The sequence below is a fragment of the Myxine glutinosa genome, chromosome 3, assembly GCF_964187855.1.
Source record: "Myxine glutinosa chromosome 3, kmMyxGlut1.1, whole genome shotgun sequence".
NCBI lineage: Eukaryota > Metazoa > Chordata > Myxini > Myxiniformes > Myxinidae > Myxine > Myxine glutinosa.
In genome coordinates this window covers 165833934-165849811 of record NC_136263.1, presented here as the reverse complement: position 1 = coordinate 165849811, position 15878 = coordinate 165833934, and the positions used below count along the sequence as shown (strand labels likewise).

Below are 15878 nucleotides of genomic sequence, written 5' to 3'. Positions count from 1 at the left end.
TTTTATTTCCAATGATAATTGAATAAAGAAGAGGATTTCATTTATATCACAAATGATTTTAAAATCAATTTGATTACTGCCATGATGAAGGATATTATTTCAATGCTTAGCAGATATGAAACGGTTGTCAAATTTCCTCACACCTCATTTCCCTGTAGTTTCAGAGGATTCCGGTACACATGTACATGTACAGTCACGTGAAAAAGTAAGTACACCCCATGTAAAGTTTTGACTTTTTCAACATATTTCAACATACAGCTATTTGATCTTCATTTCAACAATATTGATAGATAAAGGTGATATAATATAACAAATATCATGAAACATTTACATTTTGTAGTCCATTGTATAATTTAAATAAACATAAATGCCAATTTCGCATGTGGAAAAAGTAAGTACACCCCTACATTTATCACTACTTCAAATACCTCAAATTAGAATCAGGTGCACCAGCTCAGGTGCAAATGATTAGAACATCGTTAGAGAGGATCTTGGAGGAACCTGTCTTATTTAAACCTCAGACATTTCGTTTGGTTTGCTCTTTGTTGTTGAAGTGTGCGGCGTCACCATGCCTAGATCAAAAGAGCTCTCTGAGGCATTTAGAAAGAAGGTTATAGATGCCTACGAGTCTGGGAAGGGATTTGAAAAGATCTCCAAACAATTTGAAATCAATCATTCGACTGTCCAGAAGATCATCTGCAAGTGGAGAAGATTCCAATCAACTGCCAACTTGTTCAGGCCAGGCCGCCCCAGGAAGTTCAGCCCAAGCGCAGACCGCAAGATGCTGAAAGAAGTCTCTAAGAACTCCAGAATGTCATCACGGGACCTACAGGTAGCTCTTGCCACTGTTGATGTCAAATTGCACGAGTCTACCATTGGAAAGAGGCTGCACAAATTTGATCTTCATGGGAGGTGTGCCAGGAGGAAACCTTTGCTGTCCAGAAAGAACATCAGGGCAAGACTAAAGTTTGCCAATGAACACCTAGGCAAAGACCAGCACTTCTGGAACAATGTGCTCTGGACATATGAGTCAAAGGAGAGCTATTTGGCCACAGTACCAGAAGACATGTTTGGCGAAAACCAAAGACAGGATTTGACCACAAGAACCTGATACCAACTGTAAAGCATGGTGGTGGAAATATTATGGTTTGGGGCAGCTTTGATGCATCAGGGCCTGGGCAGCTCACTATCATATAATCCACTAGGAATTCTTCATTGTACCAGAGGGTGCTTGAGGACAATGTGAAGCCATCTGTCGAAAAGTTGAAGCTCAACCGAAGGTGGATCTTGCAACATGACAAAGACCCTAAACATACCAGTAAATCCAACAAGGAATGGCTGAAAATAAAGAAATGGAAGGTTCTGGAATGGCCAAGTCAAAGCCCGGATCTAAATCCCACCAAGATGTTGTGGGGGGATTTGAAACAAGCTGTGCATGCAAGAAACCCCTCAAACATCGCACAGCTGAAAGAATTCTGCATGGAGAAGTGGGCAAAAATTTCTCCCAGTCAATGTCAGAGACTGGTAGACAGTTAGAAGAAACGCCTACTTGAGGTTGTTTCTGCGAAAGGGGGAAATACCACCTATTAGAGCCAAGGGTGTACTTACTTTTTCCACATGCGAAATTTGCATTTATGTTTATTTAAATCATACAATGGACTACAAAATGTAAATGCTTCATGATATTTGCTATATTATATCACCTTTATCTGTCAATATTGTTGAAATGAAGATCAAATAGCTGTATATTGAAATATGTTGAAAAAGTCAAAACTTTACATTTGGTGTACTTACTTTTTCATGTGACTGTATGTCCGTGGAATATACAATTAAACATTGTATGCCTATATATGTACAGTACATTACATCTTACTATAATTCACCAAATGTCCATCCGTCTGTCTGTCCATTCGAAGGTACCATAAAAACTGCTGAACCTATCGCAACGATATTTTGGGTGGATAAATCTGGTATCTCCAGGAGTAAAATAGGCTATTTAGTTTTCCCAATTTCAGCTTTTGTCTCCAGCATCCTCAGGTTTGGACTCCCGCATAACATTCGCGTTCGCATAACGTTCATTGTGACGATGTTTTCATTGTGACGATGTTGTTTTCCCGGGTGCCGCACAAACGGCTGCACCGATGGCTGCACAGCTGCACAGATCGAACTCGGTGACCTCGGCCAAAGACATTTTATAAGGACACGGGTTGAATCCCTGCTTGAGAGAATTCTAACCCATTTCAACTGAAGGAAACACGTATCGAGAGTACATATGACATAGCGATTGTGAACACGATTCTTGATCACGATTCACGATCACGATCATCACGATCATAGTGTATCGATCACTGTGGGACAATTGGTGAATTATAGTGAGATACTGTTTAGGTTTTGATGATTTGCGTGTGATATCATTTAACGGATGTTTATATGTATCGTTTAAAATAAAAAAGCCTTCAATTTCTGATATTTTACCTTTTCATTTGGGCTTCCCAATTGAAGCCCCGCCCATAGGGCGTGTACCGTTTCTAGTTATTAAAACCAAACCGTACAATGCATGTGAGCAGAATTAATTTTTCAAGCCAAGTAACATTCTTGTTTGCATTCAGCATCCTTAACCCATTCAAGAGTAAAAATCTATGTACTCCCATACAATATTCTACCCAAATTTTTTTTAAGGCTAAAACAGTAAAATACATAAATAAATGTACATACATTATAAAGTAAAGATGATATGGCCAAGCCTAGTGTATGGATTGTTAGCATTCATTTTTTTGATTTATCTCCTTTTAATCTCCAAATAACTGCATTTTTATATTGTTTTATATACACAATGAAGAAATTAGGCTGAAAAAACTAGAATTCATTATAAATGCTTATATGCAATTTTCAGGATTGGCAACATTCATATTTGGATTCAGCACCCTCAAATACCCTTAGTAACCATTTACCGTGTGGTTTGAGACGAGGCCCCACGAAAATGACCAGTTTTAGTGGTTATCCCATGGTCTATAAAGACACCAACTTTCCCGTAGGCCTATTTTTTAGGAGAGTCCTGTTCTTCATGTGTGCGATTTTCTGTTTGCCCTTGCTGAACTAATCAACCCTTATCATATACCAACTTTTCTTGAGTCAGTATCACTTGCGGAAGTCTGTAAGTCACTTATTCTCCATTGACGGATGATCATAGTCTTGAAGCTATGTTGAAGCAGATTGTAATCGATGGTTTCTCGTTCTTTTGAAGTTAAATTATCCTTTTTTATTGTGAGTGTATCCGGTTTATAACCAGGGCATTTCTCAAAATGCAACTTAATCAAAGCTATATTTACCAAATTGAAGTTTTATATTACCTGGCAGGATCCAATTGACATTTGTTTGGTAGAGAGGTTGGTAAATTTAGGGTACAGCATTATGTAATTGGCCCGTTCTTAACATCTCCAAGTTTAATTTTCAAGATGGCACCTCTACCGGAGTCACATAAACTTCAGTTAATTCATTTCTAGTCCATCTGTAAGTTGTGGTACATTGTTTTACTGAACATGCGATCAAAATATCTTGACATGAAGCTGTGAACTTTGATGAAGCAAACAGAAAAAGCTTCGTGGTACCAGGTCTAACAGGTAGGCAGGTTGGTGGATAAGGCAGCAAAGGTAACGATGGTTCCTTCATGAATGCCATAAGTCTACCATTATATGACACTCCATCATGACAGACTTATTGCTATAGATTTCTACCTTCTGGGTCTTTTCTTGAGTAAGTTTAATTGTATTCTCTCAATTCACTGCATGATAGTAAATCAATACTGAAGGAAAAGTTTTAAAGCAAAGATAAACAAGTGTCCATCTTTTTAAAATTGAACCATGTTTAGAAAGAGTAGATCTGATTGTCAATCAAATGTGCAAAACTTAGCAAAATATTATTTTTTACTACAGGAACACCAAACTGGCTTCCACAGACAAGACTCGTAGTGGTGTAACACATAACCAGATATGGCTGCTCATTTCCGATCCGAATGACCGTGACAAGGGTCGCTACAACCTGGAGCTGTTCGACGGCAAGAAGACCCATCAACGAACCATTGAGCTCGCTGGGGATGGTGAGTTTTGCTTCAATGAAACTTTATACTACTCAAATGTCTCATGCCAAATTGTCGGTTCAATAATGGAATACCTCGTATCATTTCATCATATGTTTATATATGCATCGACTAATAATCAGGATTGAATAAAACGATAGTAAGTATATTTGACCGATTTAAAATTTGCGTTATTTGATGGTACTTGTACTTCAATGCTTCCAGTTCACGGACAGTTTCATCCATATTGCCAAATTAGTTCTGTTATCTTTAAACATGGATGGAGACCATCCGATAAGAAATACATAATATAATACAACCACCAAGTATTCATTGTGGTAATCCTTATATAGATTTCAAAATGATGCCTCAATGCTGAATTGGCATGAGACATGCATAATTTGGAAATTCTTATGGAAACATAAAGCAATACACAGAGAGAAGTCACAAATAATGGGTAATTGCAACTAGGTGGTGAATTTATTATTGCTACCATCGATATTGTTGGCTAGGATGAAGCCGCAGACTTCAACTAATCCTCCACATGATTTACTATAGATATTGCAAATTGACTATGATATTGCTCTGTCTACTTTTAAAACAAACTAACAATTGTACACCATTACTGAACATTTTTTAACTTGGATTTATCGATAAAGAGCTCATATCTATTCTTACATCTTACATCAATTATATTGATGGTCTTATATTCTTACATCAATAAACCACGCTCGGAGGGCCGAGGTGGTGGAATTGCCGTTATTCACCGACAAGACATCAAGACCAACCTCATCTCCATCTCATCTGCTCCATCATTTGAACACCTGGCTTTTAAACTCTCTGGTCACACACAGTCAGTCATGGCTGTTGTCTACCGCCATCCCAAACCACACCCATCATTCCTGTCTGACTTCTCCTACTTTCTGACCCAGCTATGTTCCCTCTCCCCCTCAATCCTCCTCCTTGGTGATTTCAATATCCACATGGACTCCACTGACTCCACGCTAACCACTGACTTCACTGATTTACTCACCTGCTTTAACCTCACTCAACATGTCAACTTTCCTACCCATAACCGTGGTCACATTTTGGACCTTGGCTGCTTTGACAGGGACAGGACAGGGACAGGGACAGGGCCTTCTCCATCGCTGCTCCCACCCTCTGGAACTCGCTACCTCACACCATTAGAGACTCCTCCTCACTCACCACATTCAAAACATCACTCAAGACCCACCTGTTCAACACTGCATTCAACATTTAACCCACAGCATCTAACCCCTGACTATCTCCTCTCCTTCTCCCTCCTTTGTGCTTTGAATATTTCCCTATTGATTCTTCTTTTTTTGCAATTGTTTTTATGTTTTGCTATGCATTATGTTTTGCACTCTGTCAAAGCGTCTTTGGGCTTCCTGAAAAGCGCTATATAAAATAAATGCATTATTATTATTATTATTATTATTATATCTGAGCTTTGCTCATCTTGCTCTTTGTGGTACAATTCCCATTTCCGCCTTTTGCTTTTGTTACTTGTCAGCAGCTACGCTTACATTGAGAATGCTTCGTATGAATGAGTATCTATTGCCTCGTTCACACGATGAAGTATTCCATTTCAAGTGACATGAGCATTCTTTCTGTTCCGAGCCATGAGCAGAGTTCACCATTTATACTATCTCAGGCTGCGGCGATGCGATTGCCTAACTGTATGCTTGATAAGTCTTTTCAGGCCTGGTGCCAATGATGGCATCGAGTTTTTTTTGAATAATATTTTCTTTGACGCCCGGTCAAGTAAAAATTCTGTTACCGATCTAACTTGTGAACCAGTCATGGGATTTTCACCAAACTTGGTGTAATTATATATTATAGTCGTGGCCAAAAATATTGGCACCCTGGCACTTTTTTCAAAGAACTCACAATTTTCTATAAAAATATGTTGAAATTGACGAAAGTATTTGGTCTCCACAATTCTTTATTTCACTGTTAATATTACAGAAACGTTGTTTTTGATTCAGAAGTTAATATATCTTTTTAAATCAGAAAATATAATGAAACGGAATTCATAAAATTTTTGACACCGTAGACTTAATATTTGGTAGCACAGCCTTTGGACAAAATAACTGCAGTCAAGCGCTTCCTGTATCCATGAATGAGCTTCCTACACCTCTCTACTGGCAGTTTGGCCCATTCTTCTTGTGAAAACTGCTCCAGTTCTCCCAGATTTGAAGGGTGCCTTCTCCCAACTGCTGTTTTCAGATCTCCCCACAGGTGTTCAATGGAATTTATATCTGGATTCATTGCTGGCCACTTCAGCACAGTTTTGTCTTGAACCATTTCTGGGTGCTGTTTGAAGTGTGTTTGGGGTAATTCGCCTTCTGCAAGACCCATGACCTTCGACGGAGACCCAGCTTTCTGACCCTGGATTGAACATTGTGCTCAAAAATGCCTTGGTGATCTCCTGATTTCATGATGCCATGCACACATTAAAGGCACCCTGTGGCAGAGGCAGCACAGCAACCACAAAATATCACTGAACCTCCTACATGTTTGATTGTAGAGAAGGTGTTCTTTTCTTTGAAGGCTTCATTTTGTTTTCTTTAAACATAGAGATGATGTGCTTCACCAAAAAACTCTAATTTGGTCTCATCTGTCCACAGGACATTCTCCCAGAAGGATTTTCGCTTGTTCAGGTGTGTTTTGGAAAACTCAAGTTGGGCTTTCTTATGTCTCTCTCTCAGCAGTGGGGTCCTCCTGGGTCTCCTACCACAGAACCCCCTTTCATTGAGTTTGTGATGGATGGTGTGAGTTGAAACTGTTGTACCTTGTGTCTGAAGGTCAGCTTGAATCTGTTTGGCAGTTGATCGAGATGCCTACTCTACCATTCAAGCAATCCTTTGCTGAAATCTTCGATGAAGTTTTCTCTTGCGGCCATGTCCAGGGAGGGTGGATACAGTGCCATGGGCGTTAATCTTCCTGATAATATTGTGTACAGTGGACACAGGAACATCAAGATCTCTGGAGATGGACTTGTAGCCTTGAGATTGTCCATGCTTGGCTACAATCTTGTGTCTGACCTCCTCAGACAATTATCTGGTTTTCTTTCTTTTTTCCTTGCTCATTGTGGTACACACAGTGACACAAAACATCAGAATGACTCCTTATCTCTATTCAAACTGCTTGAATGAGTGATTGTTATATTACAGGCACCTGCAACTCACCACAGGTATGGTCAATTCCAAAGTAAAGGAGAATCACCTGCTTGAAATCTAAATATTTCTAACAACTTCTAAAAGGTGCCAATAATATTGTGCGGGCCATTTTAGGATTTCTATGTGGTATAAGCTAAGATTTAGTAATTTTTTTCAGCTTTTTTTGTTTTGTTCCTCTGCAAACCAAAGAAACACATGTGGATACCCAAATATTTTTTAATTTCAACAACTTTCTGGAAAAAATGGTGCATTATTTGAAAGAAGTCCAAGGGTGCCAATATTTTTGGCCATGACTGTATGATGCAAAGATAAACTGCATTCGATTTTGGGGTCAAAAGAACAAAGATCAGAGGTCATGTTAAGTTGCAATTATGTCGTTTCCGCGACAGCTTAAGAACGGCTGAAGGGATCCAAGTCAAACTTGGTACAGGTATGTATAATGATAAAAAGATGAACTGTTTAGAATTTGGGGTCAAGAAGTCAAAGGTCAGAGGTCATGTTATGTAAAAAATAAAGTTGCCACGCCAACTCGTGAACCAGTGATGGGATTTTGAACAAACTTGGCATAAGTATATATGATGCGAAGATTAACTGATTGGATTATGGCATCAACAGATCAAAGGTCAGAGGTCATGTTAGGTCAAAATGTGATAACTTGAGAACAGCTGAAGAGATTGAAATCAAACTTGATACTAGTTTGTATAATGATGTAATAATGTGAGCGGAGGCATATCGTTCGATGTCATGACGTCGAAGAGTGTTAATCTAGTTTCTACTAAACTCCACATACACAAATGAATTAAATAACACAACTGGTGGTGTTTCTTGGACTGTTGTTAACATAGTGCTCATATAACTTTTTCAACTCCCATTCATATTTTGCTACTTCTTCAGTATTTCCATATTTCCAGCACTGTATCTGAACCAACGTATTCTACTGTCCATATTGGATCCTTTGTTGCAGCGAATATATTATGCAAAAAATCTATAAAATACGAGTTAATGGGTTGAAATGTCTGACAAAGGAACATTTATTTTGCAGATTTTGATGAAGCTGTTGCTGAATATCAAAGACTAAAGTAAGTGTGTTTATTGACTAACATCCCTGGAAATGACCAAAAAAGGTTATTACAAATGAATATTTGGAAATAATGTAGCATTTATTCGGAGCTTTCACCATAATAGGAAATCAATTAACTTTTGACTTTTTGTTCAACCTTCTCACTATCTTAAGGATGCTTATTACCTTAAGGATGCTTATTACTTATATAAGGATGCTTATTACCTCCGCCACCAAATGTTATGTTTATGTTTATGTTTATGGAGGTTATGTTTTCACTCCTGTCTGTTTGTTACTTGGTTAAAAAAATATTTTTGGACAAGTTTGTTTATGACTCCGGTTTGGATGTGTGTTTTTTACCTGTCCGCTCACTTATACTTGCGTACAGGTCACAATTTTAAACTGATTTTCACGAAACTTCACCAAATGGTAGAGATCGTGGTCCGACGAAATCCTACATATTTTTGAAGTCAAAAGGTCAACATAGGCCAAAGTTCAACCACTTTTTCAAATTTCTAAAATCCTAAATTTTCAGCCGATTGACTTGAAATTTGAATAGGATTTTCATATCAGCTAACTGAATTCAACCATAAACTATTTTTGAGATCAGCATAGGCCAAAAGGTCAACATAGGCCAAAGGTCAACTACCATTTCAAATTTTTTAATCCTCAATTTTCATCCGAATGACTTGGAATTTGAATGGGATTTTTATATCAGCGAACTGAATTCAACCACCAACTATTTTTGAGATCAGCATTGGCCAAAAGGTCAACATAGGCCAAATGTCAACCATTTTTCTCGAATTTCTAAAATCCTCAATTTTCATCCGATTGTCTTGAAATTTGAATAGGAATTTCACATCAGCTAATTGAATTCAACCACCAACATTTTTTGAGGTCACAATAGGCCAAAAGGTCAACATAGGTCAACATAGGCGAAACCAAACAAATGGAACATGTCTTTCAATCCTGATAAATCTCACACTCTTACGATGTCTCTCCGAAAAGACCGACTGGACAACCCTCCCATCCACTTTCTGAATAATCCTCTCCATGAAGTTCTGTCACTCAAGCTTTTGGGTCTCACTATTTGCCATGATCTTTCCTGGGAAAACCACATTTCAAATCTGGCCTCCAAAGCCAGTCGCCGACTGGGCATCCTCCGTCGTGCGAAGTCCTTCCTTGGCACACCTGAGCTCCTTACCACATACAAGGCTTTCATCCGCAGCTCTATGGAATACTGCTCTCCCCTCTGGTCTGGTGCTCCTGCCTCACACCTAGCTCGTCTTCACGCTGTTGAAACCAAAGCGTTCAGAATCATTGGAATCTCCCGCGATGAAGCTAACTCCAAGGGCCTTTCACTCACTCACCGCAGGCAGGTTGGTGGTCTTTCCGTCTTCTACCGACTCCTCTCTGGCCATGCCCCCCCCCCAGCTCTCTCTGGGCTCTGTCCCCCAAATATTCCTACAGGTCGCACAAGATCTGCCTGCAACCCTCTTATGGTTAAACTGCCAAAATCTAGACTTTCTGCTCACCTTCACTCCTTCATTCCTCTTTTCTCCCGCCTCTGGAACAAACTCCCTCACTCTCTTCAATCCCACTCCACCCTCCAGGTCTTTAAAACAGCTGTTCACCACCATCTCTTATCCTCCCCCATCCAAAACCTTGATATTTTCTACCCCCGCTAATTTCGGTCCCCTTGTGTTTTATACCTCCCCCCCCCCCCCCCTTTCCCACGCCTCCTCCCCCCAAGCCCTCTCCCTCCCACACTTCTCCCTGCTCTCAAATGTTGTAGTTGTGTGCTTCCCCTTCTAACCCCATCTTGTCTTCTGCTCCCTCTTTTTGTATATTTTGTTTGTCTGGTTGATTTGTTTGTGAAATAAATGTTAGCTCTTTCACGAGCCTCGATTCAGTATACAAAAAAAAAAAAAAAAAAAATTCTAAAATTGTCAATTTTCATCCGATTGACTTAAACTTTGAAGACGATTTCCATATCAGGTCACTGAATTCAACCAGTAATTATTTTTGAGGTCAAAAGGATGCTCTACTGAGTGCCATGCTACTTTGTTCTGTTTTACCAAGTGTCGCTCTATGAGAGATTTTTCATTTGTCTGTCTGTGAACAAGATATCTCAAAAAGTTGTGGATGGATTCGGACGAAATTTGGCAGAGAGATAGTGTATGTGAGAAGGATGAAATGATTAGATTTTTTGAAGATCTGGATTCTGATCCGGCTGGTAGAATTAGTTTATACTAGGGCATGCCCGTACGTGGGTGCCCGTTCCTTGCCAAAAAAAAAAAAAAACGCTACCCGTACGCTCTACCCCGCCCGTACGCCCGTACGCCCGTAAACAAAAAAAACAACGCTCTTCGCTTCCGCCCTTCGCTCTGACTGAATTGGGAGAAATAATGCGCATAAGAAATCGAGAAATTATTATTTTCTCCGGAAGAAATCGAATTACGAACCGTAATGGCGCACGCGCTCGGCTCGGCTCGCTCTCACATCGGCCACGCCTACGCAACAACGCGTTCTGTGATTGGCTGCCGGAAGTGCAGTCTTCACTGTCCGGAAGGTCGCATATCGCAGTTACGATGAATCGCAAATTAGTTTTAATTAGTTTTAAAACATAGTTTAACGGCAACATAGTTTGCCAACGTGAAATAAATGAATACGCTCTCAAATGTGCCGTCCGAGGCAGAGTCTGTTCGCCACGTTCGGCACACGTGATAGCTCGCTGCTCTCTGATTGGTTGAATCGTTTTTTGGACATAGCTCGGTAACTACTTCTCCGATTAATATGAAACCTTGAAAAGGCATATCCTCGGGTCCCCAGCAATATACCTGGCAAGTTTAAAGTATATCGGACCGGTAGTTGTCGAGAAACAGCGGTCACAGACAAACACACAGACATACACACACACACACACACACACACAGAGAGATTACTGGAATTATAGATAGATGATTCTTCACCATTGGGAGATGGTGCCAAAAACGAGATATAGCAGGATATCTCAAAAAGTTGTGGATGGATTTGGATGAAACTTGGTGGAGAGGTTGTGGGTGTGACAATGACTAATCGATTCGATTTTGGTAAATATCTGAATATGGATTCAGATACGAGAGTTATTTACATTTTTAGTGATTCTTCGCCATTGAATGATAAGGCTAAAACCGATACATAGCACAATATCTCAAAAAGTTATGGACGGATCTGGACAAAACTTTGTGGACCGTTTGTATGTGTGACAAGGACGAATCAATTCGATTTTGGTGAGGATCTGAATATGGATTCGGATACAATTATTTAATTATAAAGTGATTCTTCACTATTAACCATCATCATCACTTCAACAAATTGAAATCTCCCAAATCAGTCATTCATATTCCTAATGCAATGTCCAACATGCGTTTACTCAGCGAAACAGTATTGATACACAATATCAACAATTTGTCCATAAAGCATCATTTTTCGCATATGAACCTCACTTCTTTGGCAGGATGCTAAAACACTTATCTCTCGGTTCTGCACACCAAGCCAGTTCAACAGAATCAAAACTACATGGTCTATTTTCTTTCAAAACGGCACAAACATATCATCCAAGAATATGTCTCGTTTGCCACTCTACACATGGAGTTATCGCGATATCGCAACATCATGAATTCGAGAATTTTCCACACTCGTGTTCCACGTTCCACACTCGTCGGTCAAATGACACCAGATCAACAATTTCAAATTTCTAAAATCCTCAATTACCATCTGATTGACTGTACAACAGTGCATCCCGAAAAAAAATGATTCTTTATAAACATCATCCAAATTAAATTTGCTTCGCGAAAGACAATTGCTCGGGCCACCAAATGTTTCTTTGCACAAAATCATGTTTTACATTTTGTATACAATTTATCACTGTCTTGGAACTTAATACCTCCAAAATGGGAACCTTGAATGTTTATGCAGGAATTAAAGATATAAAGTCTGAAAAGCAATGCACCACTTTTAGTGCAAACATTTAACAATTGATTGTCGAAGCTCATTAAGGAGTTTATTTAAATAATCAAATTCAAATGTATATAATTGTTACATACACTACATGACCAAAAGTATGCGGACACCTCTTCTAATTAGTGCATGTTTCAGCCACACCCATTACTGACAGATATATATAATCAAGCACACAGCCATGCAATCTCCATAGACAAACATTGGCAGTAGAATGGGCCATACTGAAGAGCTCAGTGACTTTCAACGTGGCACCGTCATAGGATGCCACCTTTCCAACAAGTGAGTTCATCAAATTTCTGCCCTGCTAGAGCTGCCCCGGTCAACTGTAAGTGCTGTCATTTTGAAGTGGAAACGTCTAGGAGCAACAACAGCTCAGTGGTGAAGTGGTAGGCAACACAAGCTCATAGAACCGGACCGCCAAGTTCTGAAGTGCATAGCATGTAAAAATCGTCTGCCCTTGGTTGCAGCACTCACTACCGAGTTCCAAACAGCCTCTGGAAACAACGTCAGCACAACAACTGTTCGTTGGGAGCTTCATGAAATGGGTGTCCATGGCCGAGCAGCCGGACACAAGCCTAAGATCACCATGTGCAATGCCAACTGTCGGCTGGAGTGGTGTAAAGCTCGCCGCCATTGGACTCTGGAGCAGTGTAAACATGTTCTCTGGATAGATGAATCACGCTCCACCATCTGGCATTCTGACGGACTAATCTGGGTTCGGTGGATGCCAGGAGAACACTACCTGCCCGAATGCATATTGCCAACTGTAAAGTTTGATGGAGGAGGTATAATGGTCTGGGGATGTTTTTCATGGTTCGGGCTAGGCCCCTCTGTTCCAGTGAAGGGAAATGTTAACGCTACAGCATACAATGACATTCTAGGCGATTGTGTGCTTCCAACTTTGTGGCAAAAGTTTGGGGAAGGCCCTTTCCTGTTTCAGCATGGCAGTGCCCCCATGCACAAAGTGAGGTCCATACAGAAATGCTTTGTTGAGATCGGTGTGGAAGAACTTGACTGGCCTGCACAAAGCCCTGACCTCAACCACATCGAACACCTTTGGGATGAATTGGAACACCGACTGTGAGCGAGGCCTAATCGACCAACATCAGCACCTGACCTCATTAATGCTCTTGTGGCTGAATGGGAGCAAATCCCCACAGCAATGTTCCAAAATCTAGTGGAAAGCCTTCCCAGAAGAGTGGAGGCTGTTATACATAGTAGCAGCAAAGGGGGGACAAACTCCGTATTAATGCCCATGATTTTGGAATGATATGTTCGATGATCGGGTGTCCACATACTTTTGGTCATGTAGTGTATCTGACAAATCATCTAAGCTGTTACATTACTTTATTTTTGTTCTTTCAAACAGTAACAAAGTCTTGGCTAATGGACAAGTGGACTCACAGAGGGTAGAAGGCCACACATTAGCAATGGGATGGTGGGGCAACATGCGGATGCTAAATTTATAAAGCTAAAGTGTTTAAATGATATTTTATTAGTTTCCTCAGTAGAGGAGTTTTAGCCCAACACCAAGTAATTTCTCAATTGTTAATTTCTCATTTACTTCACCAATTAATCAAACTGCTTCTTTGTCTCGTTCACCACTGCAGGGCGGCAGCTCTTGCTGAGAAAAGTAAGTGAGATTCTGCTTCCATACAGAATTAAATGAACGTAAAGAGAGCTGCATGCATATTTGAGGTTTGGCTGCATATAAATATCTGAAACGAGATTCATTTTAAATCAAACATTAAATTAGCAAAAAGGCTACGATGATTTCTGGTTTTGTTTTCAGATCGTGCTCGAGTAGTGGGAGGTCTTCCTGATGTCGTTGCAATTCAGGAAGGAAAGGTGAGTTGCTTGTGCCCCTGAGATGAGATCCAACTTGTGCTCAAAGTGGAATGACTGAAACTTTTATTTTACAGTTTGTGAATTTTTGTCCGGTCGGCACTGTCTTGGCAAAAATCCGAATTGATTCACTCTCGAACAGCAGCTTGCACAATAACACATGTGAAGTTAGGAACAAATTGAGGCAGCGGCCATTTTTCTAAACTGCTGTTCAATACCCCATGTGCCGCAGACACTGAACCTGACGTGTAGCCTGTGGGGCGACCCAACTCCAGAAGTTTGCTGGATGCACAATGACCGAGAACTTGAGCTTGACGAGCATTTCAGCACCAAGTTTGAGGATGGCCGCCATGCCGCCTTCACTATACGAGGCATCCACACTGAGCACTCGGGAAAGTACAGCATCCGGGTTCGCAACAAGTATGGGGGCGAAACGGGAGACTTCACAGTCAGCGTGTATCGGCCAGAGGACATGGCAGAGGAGGTGGAGGGTTCTGAAGGAAGTGGCCAAAGAGTACCTGGCTAGGATCTGATTATAGGTATTTTGGGCGGTTTTCAGGAGTAAATCGGAAGGAGAGAGGGATTTAGAGAGTCTTGGGAAAGTGTATGAGGATTTTAGTTGAGTTTTAGTTGGGTGGGAATTATAGGGTGAAGATAAGGAAGGACAGGCTTTAACAAATGTGACCATAGAAGAAAAGAAAAGCAAGATTGGATACCTAAAAAGTGGCCATCTACAATCTACATATTGCATATGTTAAGGGATAAGTTAACTTAACTTAATAACTTAACTTAACTATATAACTTAACATATAGCTAAGTTAACATATAGATAAGATAAGTTAACATATAGATAGGTTAACTTAACATATATAAAAATAATAAGGGAGTTAACTTCAGGAAAAAATTGAGAAACGGAAGGGGGAAGTGAAAGAGAAGGAAAGGAGTGTAATGAAGTTGGAGATAAGGGCAAAGAACAGGTAGTGGAGGTTGGGAGTATATAGAGCAAAGGGAAGGGAGGACATGGGTGTCAAATATTATATCAGTTTGCGTGCACTATATATGGAATGCTCCTTAGGTATGGAGGTAACAGAAAAAGCCTAATTTGTTTGCGGGTCTGCGGTGGCCATGACAGAATGAGCATCTCTATGTGTTAGCCATGGCAGAATGCAGAGCTTCACTGATTTGGAATTGAAAATATTGGCATGTCCTAAAGAACTTCCTCACAGTTGTGTATGGCCAGTGGGCAATAAACACGAATGCAATACAAGCTTCTCATGTGTATCTGTTTCCACGTGTGATCACACTATTAAATTGATTACAATCATGGCGTCGCTGTATTGTTGAATTTGTTTCAACCAGGGCATTCAACCGGGCTTGTGACGATTACGAAATATGGTATTGTCCATCACAATCTTCCATAAAAGACTTCTTCGTTCGTTCCAATGAAGCACTAGAATGTGGGGTAGCATCATTGGGTGAGGGCAGGCTGAGCTGATCATGCAATGCCCTCTGCTGGCTCGGGCAGGAATTTGAAATTTGACCATGGTGCCGATGATAGTTCACCTACTCTTCGCCAAGAACACCATGGAATATTTAATGTCAGCAGTTGGACGTTCTTCCGAGGGACAGCACACACATTTATGAAACACTGGGATGACAGTTTATAGCTGGGTCCAGATTCAAATCCAGG

The 15878-nt window shown here is 40.3% G+C and overlaps 1 protein-coding gene across 1 annotated transcript in view; it reads left to right on the top strand.

The window, feature by feature from the left end:
• The window catches only part of LOC137423074 (myomesin-1), a 126461-nt gene extending 110946 nt beyond the window's left edge, over positions 1-15515 (top strand). Inside the window, exons 33-37 of the mRNA XM_068109864.2 lie at positions 3933-4096; positions 8321-8357; positions 13954-13976; positions 14136-14191; positions 14421-15515. Of these exons, the coding sequence (XP_067965965.2) occupies positions 3933-4096; positions 8321-8357; positions 13954-13976; positions 14136-14191; positions 14421-14714 (574 nt within the window). The 3' untranslated portion in view covers positions 14715-15515. The remainder of the gene's footprint in view (positions 1-3932; positions 4097-8320; positions 8358-13953; positions 13977-14135; positions 14192-14420) is intronic.
• Positions 15516-15878: the final 363 nt, after the last annotated feature.